A 20,066-nucleotide genomic window follows, 5' to 3' on the forward strand; every position below is an offset into this window, starting at 1 on the left:
CTCTCCCTCCTCCAGTCAGTAACTCTTCTTGCCTGTTCACTCGATGCCAGCCCCTGTGTGCCAGCTCTTGTACTGTACTTCTGTACTTTTCAAGGTACTGTAAGATTAAAAATGTTTATGTTTTGTTTGTTATGTATTATTTGTGTGAAAAGTGTTTTAAACCTATTACAGTACAGTACTATGTAGCCGATTGTGTTAGTTGGGTACCTAGGCTAACTTTGTTGGACTTACAAACAAATTGGACTTATGAAGATGCTCTTGGAACAGAATTCGTTTGTATGTCAGGGACTTACTATATTTTGGGGCGATAAATTCTGCTCCCCTACAGAATACTCTCCAGGCTGACTCACCTGGGTGCCATGATCAGAGAGAACAGGACTAGAGGTTTTTCTAGCAAGCACTGGAATATGTGATGTGAGGACAAATACAAATATAAGAGGCTAATTCTCCCTGTTGAAAATAAGGGAAGAGACTTCTTTCTTCTCCCTTTTCTTGGAGCACATACTTTAGAAAACTTCTAACTGTAAGGTCTTTCTTTGTCTCGTTGAAATGTATATAAATTTTTTAGAAGCTAAGTAAGCCTCTTGCCAGCTTTCTGACCCAGAACTGTCTTTCTCAAGGACCTGGGAGCCATCTCTTTGAAATGTAAACTGCAAGGGAGATAGAGCTCTCTCTCACAGTTTCTGTGGGAGGGTAGAAGCCTAACTGACTTGGGTGTTTTCCTCCAAGTTGCAAAACTCTCTCCTGTCATAAAGATATGAGAAGTTTGTTTTTCCTCTGGATAAATCCAATTAGCGAACACAGATGGTCACTCGAATTACCAGATGAATCTAGGATGAACTATGTCTTACAAATTGTGCTGTCAAATCTTCTTACTTGGAGACTAGTTACTGTTTATCTTGAAAATATGTATGTAATGGATTGTGTTTGCTTGGTTATATGAAAGGTTGAGGTTTCTTTCTGTTTTTGCAAACTCTTAGCGGGTTGCCTATGATACGCATCATATTCTGGTTTAATGCTTATTTAATAATAAAAGTATTTTCTTTCTCTACTGCCTTTGTGGAGAGGTTTTCTGGGCTGGGAGATTTTGTTTTTAATTATATTTCCCCAACAATGGATAATGGAGGAGAAGCAACATTTAAAATGTTCAGAGCCAGAAGCAAGAGCAAGAGTGAGTCTGTGAAAAATTCTTCCCAACATTGGTCACATGAGACTGTAAGCAGACAGTATCATTGATGTCTACTCAAGGCAGAAATTCTCTACCATCAGGCGTATTCTCTGCAATGCAGCATATACTATCACAAAAGCACTGTAGCAGTTTATCTTAAATTTGACAGAATCATATACATTTATGCGTTACAAATAATATGTTGCGAAGCTAAAAGTGACTTCTTTAAAACGTAAATAAATTAAAAATACATTTCAGTTAACCATGTTAGAGGAAATCTAAAGGTATATATGTTATTAAACTTCTGGTTGTTTTTTTCCTGTTAATCTCTCTTATGTCAATTTGATTATTAGACCAGTCAAAGAACCTAGAAGGGCAGGAGGAACATTTTCCCGTGTCCCCTGCATTCGCAGGCGGACTTCTAAACACTGTGCCACCAGGGAAGTCCCTGGGCATCCTGTTTCTATCCTGAGTTTCCTCAGGGCTCACCAACTGGGGCGGCTGTAACGTGGTGGTTTGATGGCTGCAACATCCTTTGTTTACTGATATGGCAGGCAGGATTTTAGTTCACAATATTATAATGGTTAAACATTGGTTTTGAGGCTAATAAAAGGAAAGAAGTTTACCTGCTTGGACCTTGGTTTTCTAGGAAGTTAGGGCTGAAGCCCAATTTACTTACTTATGTAGTAGCAATATAGCATCAGTGTTTCTATCGCTTTTGAATCCCTCTCACTGCTCCTGGCTCACCCTCTACTGTCATCAACTCCACCTGTCTAGTTTCCTTAGCTAACTGATAACGTGCTCCTTGATGTATCTGCAGGAATAACTTTAAGTGTTACCCTACTAATCTGGATGTTTGAATTGAAAGGAGAATTATAGGAGACAGAATAATCTAAGGTCAAAAATAATTACTCTGCAATGGTAGATTTTCAGGTAGATAACAGAGGTAGATGATTTTGGACAGGTGACTACCTTGCTACTGCTAAACTTCTGATCAGAACATTTCATTGCCTGACTTCATGCAAGGCAATTCCTGGGTGTCTTTCTATAGTAGAAAACAGTGGTATCCTCAACCATTATAGGCTTATGGATGCTGATTCCTACCATTTACCCTGAATTTGGTCACCTGTGCCTGACTTAGAGCACAAGACATTCAAAACCACAACAAGTGATGATTCAGCGCAAAAAATGCAAAGAGCTCATTTGTTCCTAATGTTTACATATCCTAGAATTACATTAGATTTCTGTCTTATAGAAATATGCACTTAGGACCTTGTTTCCCTCACAAAGTTGTTGTGCAATTAACTAGAGCTATGCCACTTGGGAAATTAAAAGCACTATACAAGTGTTATGAATGTTTTGTCTGTTTTATATAGCTTATTGTGATTCCAAGCTATTTTACTACATATGTGCTAGCTCACATTTATCTTACTTACCTTTTCTGCCAGACTCCAAGAAATAGTAGTGATTTGTGGTTATTTACAGCAGAAAAGATAGCTGGGGAGAATCTGAAGTTGGCAATTAACACAGCCATTGGAAGAATAACAGATGGAATAAGATAAAATTTCAGAGGACTCCAAGAGGTGAGAATAGACCATAACAGAGAATCTGGGGCAGATGATACTCAGGAGCCAAGCAGGTAGGTGCTCAGCATCCAAACTGATAATCAACCAGCAGTAAAGATTCCAGCTACCAGGATGGTGTTGGAACAAGACTCCAACCCTGAGAGGGGATCCTGGAGAAGCCCAGTTACTACAGATTCAAGGTGGGGTTGGGGGGAGGCTGAGGAATGAAGAAAAAATGTGGGCCTCAGGATGCAGGCAAAAGCTCAGTCTTCGGAACTCACTGAAACTAGGAACTGAACCACTTAAATGTTAGGAGCTTACCACTCTCCTGCTGCAGGTCAGGTTTGATCATGGGAATGAGATGAAGAATGGCATCTAAAGAGGATCATCTAGCTCTGGCAAAGGGGCATGTGGAAGCCAGGAATATATTTGAACCTAACATTTCCTTCTATTTCATAACACCATTTTGCAGTTCCTTTTGTACCTCTTATTCTAGAAATGCCTCCTCTTCTTCCAGAAATGCTACTTTCTCAAACCCAAATGCTGAAACTATGTTTTCTGGGTTGAAATCTGTCATTTACTAGTTGTAGGACCAAGTGACTTCACTGTTCTGTGTCTCACTTTCTTCATACAATATAAAATGAAATAATAATAGTAACATTAACACACAGGCTTGTTGTAAAGATTACAAAGACTTAATGCTTATAAAGAGCACTTAGAATAGTACCTGGCACACAGTAAGCACTATGCAAATGTTTGCTTTGATTATCATTTTTTTAAATTTTTACTGAAATATAGTTGATTTACAATGTTGTGTTAGTTTCAGGTGCACAGCAAAGTGATTCAGCTATACATACTCATATATATCTATTCTTTTTTCAGATTCTTTTCCATTACAGGCCATTACAAGATATTGAGTACAGTTCCCTGTGCTATACAGTAGGTCCTTGTTGATTATCTATTTTATATATAGTAATGTGTGTATTTTAAACCCAAACCCCTAATTTATCCCTCCCTCACTTCCTTCTTTGGTAACCATAAGTTTGTTTTCTATGTCCATGAGTCTGTTTCTGTTTTGTAAATAAGTTCATTTGTATCATATTTTTAGATTCCACATGTAAGTGATATCACATGATATTTGTCTTTCTCTGTCTGACTTAGTTCACTTAGTATGAAAGTCTCTTGGTCCATCTGTGTTGCTGCAAATTACATTTTTTTATGGCTGAGTAATATTCCATTGTGTGTGTGTGTGTGTGTGTGTGTATATATATATATATATATATATATATATATATATATATATACCACATCTTTATTCATTCATCTGTCTTTGGACTCTTAGGTTGCTTCACTTTGATTATCATTACCTTTATTTTTTATTTTATTTAAAAAAATGTACAATTTTTAAAAATCTTTATTTTTAACTTTGAGAAATGCATACTTCCGTCAGATTTGGGTCCTCTACAAATTTGGTGCTTAAATTTGTAATCTCAGCTGAAACCATTGCAGAGCAGAAAATTGACGCATCAGAATAACACTCTGAATCTGTAAATGTAGTGAAGACTTGATCTGACTTTTAAAAGGGCACTGGGAAATTTTCTAACTCCTTTCTGATTCTGTACACCACTTCTCATTTTTGTACCTAGTAATTATTTTCAAAGCCCAGAAATTTCACCAGCCATTCTGAGGCACTTGAGTTCTGAAACAAAAGATGGCATTTCATGTTTTGAGAGCTAGGAAAAACCAAGATTTTTTTCTTAGTGATGGTTGCCCATTCAGAGGAAACTCTAACATGAGTCATCTTCCTGGGAGATGATGGTTTAATCTTTTCAGTGTTTACATGATGGACCCACACTTGTGGTAGCTAAAGCACATAGAGGGAGGCCATCTTTAAGAAAAAGAATACTAAATTACAAATACTGATTAGGTACAAAAATTAATATGCATTTTAAATGAAGGGGAAAATAATCACAAAAAATGCAATTTTATTTATTTATTTATTTAAACATCTTTATTGGAGTATAATTGCTTTACAATGGTGTGTTAGTTTCTGCTGTATAACAAAGTGAATCAGCTATATGTATACATATATCCCCATATCCCCTCCCTCTTGCATCTCCCTCCCATCCTCCCTATCCCACCCCTCTAGGTGGTCACAAAGCACCGAGCTGATCTCCCTGTGCTATGCCGCTGCTTCCCACTAGCTATTTTACATTTGGTAGTGTATATATGTCCATGCCACTCTCTCACTTCGTCCCAGCTTACCCTTCCCCCTCCCCGTGTCCTCAAGTCCATTCTCTATGTCTGCATCTTTATTCCTGTCCTGCCCCTAGGTTCTCCAGAACCATTTTTCTATTTTTTTTTTTTAGATTCCATATATATGTGTTAGCATACTGTATTTGTTTTTCTCTTTCTGACTTACTTCACTCTGTATGACAGACTCTAGGTCCATCCACCTCACTGCAAATAACTCAATTTCCTTTCTTTTTATGGCTGAGTAATATTCCAAAAAATGCAATTTTAAAAAGCAACAAATTACTATAAATATCACACAATTCAGAAAAATAATACAATATTTTATGAACTGATGCTCCTCTCATTAGCTGACGTTGCTGAGTTTTTAGCAACACATTTTTTCTTCATTCCTCAGCCTCCCCCCAACCCCACCTTGAATCTGTAGTAACTGGGCTTCTCCAGGATCCCCTCTCAGGGTTGGAGTCTTGTTCCAACACCATCCTGGTAGCTGGAATCTTTACTGCTGGTTGATTATCAGTTTGGATGCTGAGCACCTACCTGCTTGGCTCCTGAGTATCATCTGCCCCAGATTCTCTGTTATGGTCTATTCTCACCTCTTGGAGTCCTCTGAAATTTTATCTTATTCCATCTGTTATTCTTCCAATGGCTGTGTTAATTGCCAACTTCAGATTCTCCCCAGCTATCTTTTCTGCTGTAAATAACCACAAATCACTACTATTTCTTGGAGTCTGGCAGAAAAGGTAAGTAAGATAAATGTGAGCTAGCACATATGTAGTAAAATAGCTTGGAATCACAATAAGCTATATAAAACAGACAAAACATTCATAACACTTGTATAGTGCTTTTAATTTCCCAAGTGGCATAGCTCTAGTTAATTGCACAACAACTTTGTGAGGGAAACAAGGTCCTAAGTGCATATTTCTATAAGACAGAAATCTAATGTAATTCTAGGATATGTAAACATTAGGAACAAATGAGCTCTTTGCATTTTTTGCGCTGAATCATCACTTGTTGTGGTTTTGAATGTCTTGTGCTCTAAGTCAGGCACAGGTGACCAAATTCAGGGTAAATGGTAGGAATCAGCATCCATAAGCCTATAATGGTTGAGGATACCACTGTTTTCTACTATAGAAAGACACCCAGGAATTGCCTTGCATGAAGTCAGGCAATGAAATGTTCTGATCAGAAGTTTAGCAGTAGCAAGGTAGTCACCTGTCCAAAATCATCTACCTCTGTTATCTACCTGAAAATCTACCATTGCAGAGTAATTATTTTTGACCTTAGATTATTCTGTCTCCTATAATTCTCCTTTCAATTCAAACATCCAGATTAGTAGGGTAACACTTAAAGTTATTCCTGCAGATACATCAAGGAGCACGTTATCAGTTAGCTAAGGAAACTAGACAGGTGGAGTTGATGACAGTAGAGGGTGAGCCAGGAGCAGTGAGAGGGATTCAAAAGCGATAGAAACACTGATGCTATATTGCTACTACATAAGTAAGTAAATTGGGCTTCAGCCCTAACTTCCTAGAAAACCAAGGTCCAAGCAGGTAAACTTCTTTCCTTTTATTAGCCTCAAAACCAATGTTTAACCATTATAATATTGTGAACTAAAATCCTGCCTGCCATATCAGTAAACAAAGGATGTTGCAGCCATCAAACCACCACGTTACAGCCGCCCCAGTTGGTGAGCCCTGAGGAAACTCAGGATAGAAACAGGATGCCCAGGGACTTCCCTGGTGGCACAGTGTTTAGGAGTCCGCCTGCGAATGCAGGGGACAAGGGTTTGATTCCTGGTCCGGGAAGATCCCACATGCCATGGAGCAGCTAAGTCCGTGCACCACAGCTACTGAAGCCCGCGCGCCTAGAGCCTGTGCTCTGCAACAAGAGAAGCCACCGCAGTGAGAAGCCCGTGCACCGCAACGAAGAGTAACCCCCGATCTCTGCAGCTAGAGGAAGCCTGTGGGCAGCAAAGAAGACCCAACACAGCCAAAAAGAAATAAATAAAATAATAAATTTATATTAAAAAAAAAAGAAAAGAAACAGGGTGCCCACCATCTAGCAGTCAACTGCTGCAGCCAACCCGGCAGTGCACCCTGAGGAGACTCAGGATGAGAAAGAATAGGATGCTAGCCTCAGATAGCTGAGCTGCGTATCAAAGGAATGATGTCAGTGAGCCCAGACTCTTGCATCTTCCCATACATAGAAAAGTGCTAAATTCCTGAAATTGAGATGGCTGGTTTTCTTTAATTAACAGTAACCTTTTGATGGTCTGACTACCTGGTCTTTTGTTACAAAAACTCCTATACATCCTGTCTCCCCCCTTGCCTCTTCAGAGCAGTTTCTCAGCGTTATCTGAGATGCTGTGTCCCAGGCTTGAAGTCCTCAGAATGTCCGCTGAATAAAACATACCTCTTAACTTTTAGGTTGTGCAATGTTTTTCAGTTGACAATATCAATTTTCTTAGAGATGTAAAGTTTATTTTTACATCATCACTTAGCTTTGGTACATGATATTCACCCCGATTGAAATGTCCTCCTTCCTCTTTACCAAGCCCTATCTCACCCCGAAGTGAAGAGTCTACAAACAGGAAGATTCTATTCAATAATCATTTCCTTCACAAATTCCCCCAAATACACTATTTGTTCTTTAGTCTTCATGACTTAGGAAAAAGGCATAAAGATCTAAGCCAAGAATTCCATGTGACTACAATCCTGGATAAACAGGACCAAAGTAATAGTCACTAAAAGCAACATCTCTTTGGTTTAATAAATATCTGCTCTACAAGAACTTAAGCCCCCCTCACATTTCTTCCAAATAGTTTTCAGGCAAATAAATCCCTGACTTCACCATCCCTTCCAGGTCTCAAGATATGACAGAACAAGCCTGAATTCTAAGAGGACACATGAAGTTAGTTCAAGTTAAGCATTCAGAGTCATCTCAAAAAATAAAATAAGATTAAGAAAAGTCCAGATCACTGGGGATGTATGGAGGTGGAAATATATGGAATCATAAGGAAAAATTCTTACTACAGAAGAACGAACTTGAGGAATTCCCTGGTGGTCCAGTGTTAGGACTCCGTGCTTCCATTGCAGAGGGCATGGGTTCGATCCCTTGTTGGGGAACTAAGATCCTGAAAGCTGTGCAGCGTGGCCAAAAACAAAACAAAACAAAAAAACAAAAACAAATATTCCTCATACCTTTAATTACAGTGCCTCCCTATAAGGCTCTACGTGCAAGATGCAAAGTCACTGTTGGCCGTCTAATTCACTCAGACACTTATTGGGACTACATTCTCTAATGGATTTGAACCTAAAAGGAACCACTCAGTAAAAAATTAAAGTAATTTGTCTCTGGGTGAGAGAAGTTAAGTGCTTTCATATGTCTTTTCAATTTTACAATTATTTTTGTGATGACCATGCATTAATTTATACTTAGAAAAAAAAGTTGTAAAAGGGATAAAACAGTATGCCTTATTATGAAAATTGGCAAAAACACTGAAAGAAAGGAATCACGAAATTTCAGGGAGGTAAAGAGGGCCTTGAGGAAAGTGGAGAGGAGTGAAAACTGTTGTGAGAGGATGTTTTGGGTGGATTTCTGTTCTGGCAGGAGAGGAATCACATACTGAGAACTTGGCAAGAAGAACCTTCAGCTCTAGAAACTCCTGGGAATAGTTCCCCAACAGCTGCAGGCAGGCCTGCCTTAGCCAAGCTTGTCCTAGCTTACCCTGAAGCTGCAGACTTAACAGGGTGATCAGGTTCTGGAAGCCCATTTTTTTCAAATCTCCATCTTCAGGTCTTGCTTTAAGAGACCATATAAGATGTGACTGGGTTGGATTTCCCAGGAAATAAAGTTGAATAAGCAAATAGCTTTCAGTAGCTTTGGAAGAACATTTTTAAACTTAGAACATAAATATTTCTTCTAGAGTGCATGATAGGCAACTATTAGGAGAAGGAGAGGGCGCTAGGGCTCTTATGAAGAAGGTGATGAAACCAAGAATATTGTGGAAGGTAAAACATGAGACTGTGGGCAGAATAAATATTTTAAAGACCACATAGTTTTACCAAGTTATCGCTTATATTATCTTCAACTGCGTGTTTCTGCACAGAAGTACTTTAGGCTGTAGTGAAGTGCAGAGAAAATACATGGGAGGAGGACAAGAAAATGGAGGGGACTGGAATGGAGGGACAGACCCTCAATGGCAGGGTGCCATCAAAGATGTTGATTGGTTTTTAGGTAGCAATTACCTTAAACTCTTCTATCTTCTACCCCTCCCTCCACCCACCCCCCCAGACAAGAAACACTTTATCATTCTGAGCTGTACAAATCTCACATTAACTTTTATAATTACAAACAAGTCATGCGATGGTGTAACGGCCAAAAAATAAAGAAAAAGGAGGAACTGGGAAAGAGAGGCTGGGACTGCAGGCAGGTGTCTCATTTCTTTGAAGCATTTCTTTTTACTTTCTCATTATTTATAGAGAACCTGAAATTCTCTTCGGAAATATTTCTGATCCCTCAGATTCTGTGGAATAAGAATGTCATATTTATCAATGCAGTTATTTAAACAAAATTTTTAAAAAAATTTTATTTATTTTATTTTTGGCTGCTTTGGGTCTTTGTTGCTGCATATGGGCTTTCTCTAGTTGCAGTGAGCAAAGGCTACTCTTCTTTGTGGTGCGAGGGCTTCTCATTGCTGTGGCTTCTCTTGTTGCAGAGCATGGGCTCTAGGTGTGCAGGCTTCAGTAGTTGCAGCACGTGAGTTCAGCAGCTGTGGCTCACGGGCTCTAGAATGCAGGCTCAGTAGTTGTGGTGCACGGGCTTAGCTGCTCCGTGGCATGTGGGATCTTCCTGGACCAGGGATTGAACCTGTGTCCCCTGCATTGGCAAGTGGATCCTTAACCACTGTGCCACCAGCGAAGTCCCTAAACAAAATTTCATGACTAAAAATAGTTTGTATGGCATTTTTATAATGAATGTCCATTTATGTTGGAATTTAAATGGAATTGGGATAATTAATACACATGTATGCCTGATATTGTTCCAGAGGTCGCTGAGGTTCTGTACTTTTTTAAAAAATTAAAAACAAATCTGAAGGGCTTCCCTGGTGGCGCAGTGGTTGAGAGTCTGCCTGCTAATGCAGGGGACACGGGTTCGAGCCCTGGTCTGGGAAGATCCCACATGCCACGGAGCAACTAGGCCCGTGAGCCACAATTGCTGAGCCTGCGCGTCTGGAGCCTGTGCCCCGCGACGGGAGGGGCCGCGATAGAGAAAGGCCCGCGCACCGCGATGAAGAGCGGTCCCCGCACAGCGATGAAGAGTGGCCCCCGCTTGCCGCAACTGGAGAAAGCCCTCGCACGAACCGAAGACCCAACACAGCCAAAAATAAATAAATAAATAAATAAATAAATAAATAAGAAAATCCTTTAAAAAAAAAAAAAAAAAAACAAATCTGTTTCATTAACAAGAACAAGCTCTATTGTTCTGTCTTTAAGGTCACTGATCCTTTATTCTATCATTGCATTCTATTGTTAAGTCCACCCAATGGCTTTTTTATTCCAGACATTTTGCTTTTCAGTTCTAGAGTTTACATTCTGTTCTTTTGAATATTTCCATTTTTCTGCAGAAATTTCCCCATCTGTTCATTCATTATGGCCATATTTTAAAAGTTAAGTATTATATTTATAGTATCTGTTTTAAAGCTGTTGCTAACTTCAGTGTTTGCGTCATGCACTATGCAGTGCTGAGGGTGTGCTCCAGGTGAGTATAATTTTTTTCTAACAATATTTTTGCAACTGCTGAAGTGGTAGGCTGTCAGCAAGGGAATGCTTCAATCCAATGAGCAAACATGCAAGTCATAACAAGAAGAAATTTATAGCTTTGGGAAGGAGACAACTGGATAAAATCCCTTCACCATCCTTTAGAAAGCCCTTTAGGCAAGTTAAAGTGTCCAGTGGCAGTTTGGATAGTTTTCCCTGGGTTGTATTTAGGACATATGGCACAAGTTAACTGTGCTTCATTGGTGGCCTTAGAAATATTTCCTCACCAGTATTGTTTCATAAAACTTACAAGTTTATCTGCTGCCCAGTGGGTCATCCAATGAGTCATTTCCATCAGCAGTCTTTGAATGGACTCTGGCAAAACAGATCTTCTATTTGGGTCATACTGTAAATTAGTTAACAGGCTAAAAATACAACCCAATAAAGCCTTTCTTTATGTGGTGCCCCAGATTGGGCATATTTGATAACTTTCACTAGATCCTCTTCTGGAATGTAGTCCAAATTTGCTCTAACAGTTTCAGATTGGATAGGTCATAAGGCAGCTCTCCTTGTGGTCTTATTAGCCAAATTATTTCCTTTGATTTCATCTGAATTTAATTTTGAATGTCTACTCACCTTAATGATGGTTAGGACAGATGGAAGTTGAATGATTCCAACAACTTGTTGACCTAATTTTCATTCTTTATCTGGTTCTCCCCCCAACCCCCACTTCCCCTAAGGTCAAGAATCCTCTGTTTCCAAAACATGCCAAAGTCATAAACTATCTCAAATGCATAGCCGCTATCTGTATAGACATTTGCAGTTTTACCTTCTGCTAGGGTGCAATCAATGTAAGTTAGTGGGTTAGTCTCCTGGTTGTAATTCTAGAGACATTCCAGAACATTCCCAGTTTCAGTTTTCATCCGGTGCTGGCCTGGCCTTCACCAACAAGCATATGAACTAGCTGATGTAAGTCAGAGAAACCAAGTTGATAAGTTTGAATGACTGTGTTAAATTTCTCAGCACATCTGAGGATCTTTGGTTACTTTGGGAAAGTGTTTGATTATGGCTCACAGTTCAGCCTTAGTCCAGGAAGTCTAAGAGTGTTTAGCCTCTGGATCCTCAGAAGGCTTAATTTTAAAAGGATAGGTTCTGACAAGTTTAGAGGAAAAGGGAGTGGAGAGAGTTTTCAAAGAAACGGGGAAATTTGGTGAGAGAATTTGTATGGGGGAGTTGAAGATGTAGTGGAGGCAAAGGCAGTAGAAGGGAAGGAGGCAGAGCCTCAGACAAAGAAGCCAAGAAAGAAGAGTCTGAGGCTTTGGGAGCCATTTTATCTTTCTTTAATCATTTGTTTGCCTCAGTTAATCTTAAAATCTTATTTTTTCAGAGAGGCAATTTTAGACTCCTGATAGCATTGGGAAGCCCCAAAATACCAACTGAAATAAGGATTCCACTCAGTTCTGGAAATTTTTGAGCTACTGTAGTCCAATTTGATTTTAAGGAAATTAAATTTAGGGATTGCAAAAGTTCCCCATAAAGGCCATTGATGTTCTAAATTGCCTTTGGCCAGGATGGTCCATTTAATCAGAAATGCACATGAGGAATGACCACGGTTTTAAACATAAAATCAGGTGGAGTCCCTGTAGGGGAGGCACCTTCAACATACTTAGATAACTGGGATCCCATTTCCTAGAGGTTTTCCCTCTAGAGTAAAGAACAATTTTCAAATGGCTTAAGCAGCTTGCAGCAGAAAGGCTCAATTTAAAAAGCTTGCACACCAATCCCAGCCAGTCCTAAGAAGACAGCTTGGTTCTAGAGGAGCCAGGCTGAAGTCTTTTTAAAGCCAATCTCCAGAGGACAGCCCTTCCAAAGGAAGAGACCAAAGGCTGAAAACTGGCACAATTTTATTTGAAGCAGCCCCTTCCTGAAGGAACTGGGCTGAAAGCATTTTCAGCCAGCTTTGGTTGAAATAGTCTGATATCAAAATCAGATTGAAGTGCCAAATGAGTATTTATTACAGAACAAAGCCTTAACCAGAAAGATGAAATCATTAAATAGCTTCTGAATAAAGCCTGGAGAGCTCAGATCCAGAAGAAAGATGCACTTTCAAACTCCAGCGTTGGTAAGGAAGCAGTGAGCAACAATGAGCTCTATTGTGGGTACCATCTCTGTTTGCTCAAAGACAGAAAATCAAGAAGGTAATGATGGCATTAAAGGACACATTAGACCAGATGGACTTAATAGATGTATACAGAACACTCCATCAAAAAGCAGCAGAATACAAATTGAAAAATATAAATCATATGATCATCTTAATAGAGGCAGAATTTTGACAAAATTCAACATCAATGTATAGTAAGAACTCTCAACAAACTGGATATGAGGAGAACATACTTAAGCATAATAAAGACTATATATGACAGCCCACAGCCATAGTCAATGGTGAAAAGCTGAAAGCACTTTTTCTAAGACCAGGAACAAGACATTTATATTCAACATAGTACTGGAAGTCCTAGCACAGCAATCAAACAAAAAGAAGAAATAAAAGGAATATAAATTGGAAAAGAAGAAGTAAAATTGTCACTGTTTGTAGATGACATGATAGTATATGTAGAAAATCCTAAAGATGCTACCAAAATACCATTAGAACTAATAAATGAATTCAGTAAACTTGCAGGATACAAAATTAATATACAGAAATCTGTACACTAACAATGAACTATCAGAAAGAGAAATTAAGAAAGTGATATGATTTATAATTGTATTAAGAAGAATAAAATATCTAGGAATAAATCCAAACAAGGAGGTCAAAGAACTGAGCTTGGAAAACTATAAGACATTGATGAAAGAATTTGAAGGTACACTGTGTTCAAGAATTGGAAGAATTAATATTGTTAAAATGACCACAGTCCCCAAGGAAAATCTACAGATTCAATGCGCCCTATCAAAACACCAATGGCATTTTTCACAAAACTAAAACTATTTTCACAATAATTCTAAAATTTGTATGGAAATGTAAAAGACCTCAAATAGCCAAAACAATCTGGAGAAAGAGGAACAAAGCTGGAAGTCTCATGCTCCCAGATTTGAAACTATACTACAAAGCTACAGTTACCAAGACAGTATGGTACTGGCAGAAAAAGAGACATATAGGTCAATGGAACAGAATAGAGAGCCCAGAAATGAACCCACACTTATATGGTCAATTAATCTTTGACAAAATTGGCAAGAATATACAAGGAAGAAAAGGCAGCCTCTTCAATAATGATGTTGGAAAACTGGACAGCTACATGCAAAAGAATTGAACTGGACTACTTTCTCATACCATAAACAAAAATAAACTCAAAATGGAGTAAAGACTTAAATGTAAGACCTGAAACCATAAAACTCCTAGAAGAAAACATAGACAGTATGCTCTTTGACATTGGTCATCAATTTTTTTGGATCTGTCTTCTTAGGCAAGGGAAACAAAAGCAAAAATAAACAAATGATACTGCATCAAACTAGAAGGTTTTACGCAGTGAAGGAAACTATCAACAAAATGAAATGTCTGTCTACTGACTGGGAGAAGATATTTGCAAACAATATATCCAATAAGGGGTTCATATCCAAAATATATAAACAATTCATACAACTTAGTATCAAAAAACAAACAACCTGATTAAAAAATGGACAGGGAATTCCCTGGTAGTCCAGTGGTTAGAACTCCATGCTTCCACTGCAGGGGGCACAGGCTCAATCCCTGGTTGGGGAAATAAGATCCCACAAGCTGTGTGGCGCGGCCAAAAAAAAAAAAATTAGACAGAGTACCTGAACAGACATTTTTCCAAAAAAGACATACAAATGGCCAACAGACTCATGAAAAGATGAACAACATCACTAATCCTCAGGGAAATGCAAATCAAAACCACAATGAGATCTCACCTCACACCTGTCAGTGACTATTATCAAAAATACAATAAATGTCAAGTGTTGGTGAGGATGTAGAGGAAAGAGAACCCTCACGCACTGTTGGCGGGAATGTAAATTGGCGCAGCCACTATAGAAAATAGTAGGGAGGTTTCTCAAAAACTTAAAAATAGAACCATTATATGGTCCAGCAGTTCTTCTTATGGGTAATGTTCCAAAGAAAACAAAAACACTAATGTGAAACAATATATGCACTCCTATGGTCATTGCAGCATTGTTTACAATAGCCAAGATTTGGAAGCAACCTAAGTGCCCATCAATAGGTGAATGGATAAAAAAGATGTGGCATATACATAAAATGGAATATTCAGTCATAAAAAGTAATGAAATCTTGCCATTTGTGACAACATGGATGGTCCTAGAGGGTATTACGCTAAGTGAAATGTGAGATGTAGTAAGACAAATAGCATATGATCTCACTTATATGTGGAATCTAAAAAGAATACAAATTGGGACTTCCCTGGCAGTCCAGTGGTTAAGACTCTGTGCTTCCACTGCAGGGGGCGTGGGTTCAATCCCTGGCTGGAGGAACTAAGATGCCACATGCCACGCGGCACAGCTCCCCCCAAAAAAGAAAATGCTTGGAACTGAATGATAATGAAAATACTATGCATCTCTGGAAGAGGACAACCCCCCCCCCCCCCCCCACTTCTGGGTGCTTCTGGCTGATCTAAGAATTAAATTGACATGAAACAGATTAATAGGAGAAAAACAAATGTTGGGGCTCAGGACAGGACACCCTATGCTTCAACGGCATATTGATTATTTTGAAGTAAAGTTACTTAAGAAATGGCCAATGCAAGAGGGACACTTTTACCCTCCTCTCTGTCTCCCTGAAAGCAGGAAATAAGTCTCCCATGTGAAAGGTGCCCTCCCTGTACAGGGAAGTGGAAAGACATCCTTGTCACCAGAGATAGGGAATTCAGGGCTGAGACACCTATATAAACAAAACTTGTTACTTCTTTACTAATTTACCAGTGTTAAACATAAGTTTCTTTGTCCTGTCAATTTCTCTCAGATTTATTTTTTCTTTGTCTGAGAATTATAAAAGTTGCCTACTCTGGCCACTTTTTAGGTCCCATATCTATGAGACTTCCACAGACATGAATTAAACTTGTTTCTTTTTCCCCTCTTAATCTGTCGTGTGTCAATTTTATTATTAGTCCAGCCACAAGAACTCAGTAGAAGTAAAGGGGGGATATTTTCCTCTCCCGGACACAAAGTCTAACACATATACATGGGAGAGACCCAGGAAAACTGAATAACTTGCCAAAATAGCTGAAGCCCTCACCTCAAATACCCATCTTCATCTAAAAACAAAAGAGGACACTGGGGGACTTCCCTGGTGGTCCAGTGGGTAAGACTCCGTGCTCCCAATGCAGGGGTTCTGGGTTTGATCCCTGGTTGGGGAACTAGATGCCACATGCTGCAACTAGGACCCGGTGCAGCCAAAATAAATAAATAAATAAATAAATATTAAAAAAAAAAAAAGGACATTGGGGGTAGTGTTTTGTGACCCAGAAGCGGAGGAAGGTAATTCACATGGAGAAGGAAAAACAAATGTTTGGTAAACAAATGTTTGCTGGACCATGAAGTGACAGTGGGACCCAGAGTGGACTCTCATCTCTAGGCCCTTGCCAGGTTTCCCACCACACCTAGCCTATATTCTTTGCAGATATCTCTGGTGATAACAGGCCCTTTATCTAAATTCTTCTAGGTAGTTAAGGGGGAGGTAACATGAAACACTTCCCGAATCTTCTATTTCTTAAAAATAACCAGCCTAAATTAATCTTCATGACAAAGAGACACTATATATGAAAATATATGCAATATAGCTAAAGTAGTATAATCAAAGGATTTTTTTTAAATGCCTAGAATTGCTCCCTAGAAAATGCCTAGAATTGCTCCCTAGAAAAGCAGAAAGACTGAAAATTAATGTGGCAAGCATCCACTTTAATAAGTTAAGGGGCAAAAAGGAACAAAGAATTCCTGGAGGCATGTTATCTTGTGAAGAGACTATCACCCACGCTCAACAGAAGGATTAGAATTGACTTATCTGATTGACATGTTTGGGAGAAAAGATTGAACATGTTTGACCCAGCCTTTCTGGAGAGTCTCCAGCCTCTCTGGAGAGGGTGCACTGGATCTCAGGCTGTGTTCTCATCATGTGTAAGCTTAGTCGAACAAGTTCTATGTCTGATGAGGTACCCATCTCTGTTTGCAGCACTGCTCATAACCAGAGCATGTGACCTCTAATTCTTTTTTTTTAAAATAAATTTATTTATTTATTTATTTTTGGCTGCGTTGGGTCTTCGTTGCTGCATGCGGTCTTTCTCTAGTTGCAGCGAGCAGGGGCTACTCTTCGTTGTGGTGCACGGGCTTCTCATTGGGTGGCTTCTCTTGTTGCAGAGCATGGGCTGTAGGCACGTGGCCTTCTGTAGTTGTGGCATGCGGACTCAGTAGTTGTGGCATACGGGCTTAGTTGCTCAGCAGCATGTGGGATCTTCTGGGACTAGGGCTCGAACCCGTGTCCCCTGCATTGGCAGGCGGATTCTTAACCATTGTGCCACCAGAGAAGTCCCTGACCTCTAATTCTTGGATGAAGTATAGGCAAGTCAAAGCCATGTTCTCCTATCAACTCGATCAGCAGTAAAGGAGACATTTCCACTTTCATCTGTCTCTCGTGTCTTATGCCATAGTTAGTTTTATTTATTTTTCTCATTTGACTAGTACTTATGATCCACAAATTATGGGTAGGGAATTGTTTTGTGTATGGGGGAGGGATGTATTTAGGCAAGGGACACTCCTTTCCCTGGCATTTGCTTTGCATTGCAGGTGGAGGTAGCCATTCAGCACCCCACTTTCTTTATCAGAGGAGAATTTCTGAGTGCAACAGTCATGTAAACTGGAACCTATAAGGAGAATGGGTGTAGTATGGTGCAATATAGGCAATTTGTATGCTGACTTTTATTTTCCAGGTAAGAAAATTTCATCTGGCTTGATTTCTAGTTTTTTCTCTTATGTTGCAATCAAGTCATGTATTTAGGGAGCCCACATTAGTTAATATTCTCTTCATTTAAAGGATGTGAGAAAATTCAAGATGATTCATGGATATTATCTTTTTACGTGCAATATATTGAGAGGACTGGACAGGAGACACCCACATGTAAATGGTTATGTAAGCCTCTCTTCACTGTGCTCATTGTCTCTTTCTTCTTTCCAAGCTTTTTAATGTCTTGCCTTTCTTTTTTTTTTTTTTTTTAATTTATTTATTATTTTTATTTTTGGCTGTGTTGGGTCTTCGTTTCTGTGCGAGGGCTTTCTCCAGTTGCGGCAAGCGGGGGCCACTCTTCAGCGCGGTGCGCGGGCCTCTCACTATCGCGGCCTCTCTTGTTGTGGAGCAGAGGCTCCAGACGCTCAGGCTCAGTAGTTGTGGCTCACGGGCCCAGTTGCTCCGCAGCATGTGGGATCTTCCCAGACCAGGGCTCGAACCCGTGTCCCCTGCATTGGCAGGCAGATTCTCAACCACTGTGCCACCAGGGAAGCCCTGTCTTGCCTTTCTTTATCTGTGATAAAGCACAGGATGGATTCCCCCAAATGTCTCACAAGTTCTAATGGTACTCCCAAACTGTGCTTGAAGGGTGAATAATTCTTTTTCCATTAACTTGCCTTCTTTATCTATGTTTAAGACATTCCTTATCTGGCAAGGTGGGGTCATGGTATGTGGAGGTAAGCATTTAGCATCCGTTTCTCTAACAGAGAAGTTGTTTTTTCTTTTTTTGCCTAGAATATTTTTATGGAGTTCTTTTCCTTCTCTGCATTTTGTTGTTGTTGTCTGTTTTGGCTGTGCCACGGGGCTTGCAGTATCTTAGTTCCCCAACCAGGGACTGAACCCGGGCCTCAGCAGTGAAAGCGCCAAGTCCTCACCACTGGACTGCCAGGGAATTCCCCCCTTCTCTGCATTTGTGATGTAAGATGTATGAAATTTGGTATGATAAGTATATGCCAGATATTGGGGAAGACATGTTTTATAAGCAGCATCCTTGCCATCAGGATGTTATAAGCTCCCAGATTCCTCTGGGCACGTTTTAGTGCTAACTGGCAGGTATTTTAGTCTGCTCAGGCTGCCATAACAGAAGACCACAGAATGGGTGGCTTAAATGGCAGAAATTTATTTTCTCATAGTTCTGGAGGCTGAAAGTCCAAGGTCAAAGTGCTGGCAGGGTTGGTTTCTGGTGAGGCCTTCTTTCCCGGCTTGTAGACGGCCATTTCTTCCTGTGCCTTTCTTACATAACCTCTCTGTCCATATGCTCTGGGAGTCTCTTCCTCTTTTATGGACACGGGTCCCATTGGATTAGGTCTCTCCCTGATGACCTCGTTTAACCTTAATTGCCTCCTTAAAGGCTCTATCTCCAAATAGTCAGATTGAGGACCTCAACGTACCAATTCTGGGTGCGGGGGGACACAATTCAGTCCATAAAAGCAGGTGACATATTTCATAAGCTGTCGGGGGCCCATGAGAAGGAAGGATCACCAGACGAATCTCCTCAAGAAAAATCACTGAAAGTTTTACTCTTCCTTATCTCTTGGCTCCACTCCTTCTTCTAGATTAATGGTTTTTGTATGGTGGGCAGGACTAGGAATAAGTGGAGAATGATTTAGAAAAGATGTTGCCATGGAGATCAGCTTAATCTGTATAAATGTTGGAGACTTCTGGTTTCTGTAAACATGGGTTGTTGGCTCCCTCACAGAAAAACCATCTGGGAGAAACCAAAGAAGCAAGAGGGAAAGCATGGCTTCCAGAATCGAACAACAATTACCATGGAACAACAAAAATCATGCATGAAAACCTCCAGGGAAATAGAAGGTTGTCTTTTTTTTTTCTTGCGAGGAGGTGGATAGGTGCAACTTCATTCCTGGGTCAGGAAGAGGAGGCACTGTGAGCCTAGATTGGAGGAACATTTGTAAATTCCCTTCGCTTTTCACCTGCCGTGCCTTTCAACAATCATTGCCTGCTCTATCATGACAGAAATAAGTAGCGGCAGTTCAACTATGAAATACCAGGGCAGTGCAAAAACCTGGACTAAGTGATGAGCTGACCAGCAAAACACAGGCCTTCCTGCCTTCACTGTTCCTGGCAAACCATCAAGGCTTGTGTATTACAGCCTAGGAGAGCCACCTCAAAGATGAAATCCAGATCAGAGGTGTTGCCTGATGGGGCAGCAGCAATTAGAAGTGATGACAGGGATTCATGGTAGTTTGGCCCTTTCCACACTTGGTCTAAACCCTCTCTACTTCTTAAATCAGGAGTCAACTACTTTTTTCTGTAAAGTGTCAGGTAGTAAATAT

General features: G+C 39.9%; 1 protein-coding gene across 1 annotated transcript in view; it reads right to left on the minus strand.

The window, feature by feature from the left end:
* The window catches only part of LOC103017516 (olfactory receptor 6X1), a 32,698-nt gene extending 23,937 nt beyond the window's left edge, over positions 1-8,761 (minus strand). The window contains 1 exon segment of the mRNA XM_028162462.2: positions 8,615-8,761. Coding sequence (XP_028018263.2) covers positions 8,615-8,761 — 147 coding nt within the window.
* Between the last annotated feature and the right edge of the window lie 11,305 nt (positions 8,762-20,066).

This window comes from Balaenoptera acutorostrata, chromosome 9 (genome assembly GCF_949987535.1).
Source record: "Balaenoptera acutorostrata chromosome 9, mBalAcu1.1, whole genome shotgun sequence".
NCBI classification, from domain to species: Eukaryota; Metazoa; Chordata; class Mammalia; order Artiodactyla; family Balaenopteridae; genus Balaenoptera; species Balaenoptera acutorostrata.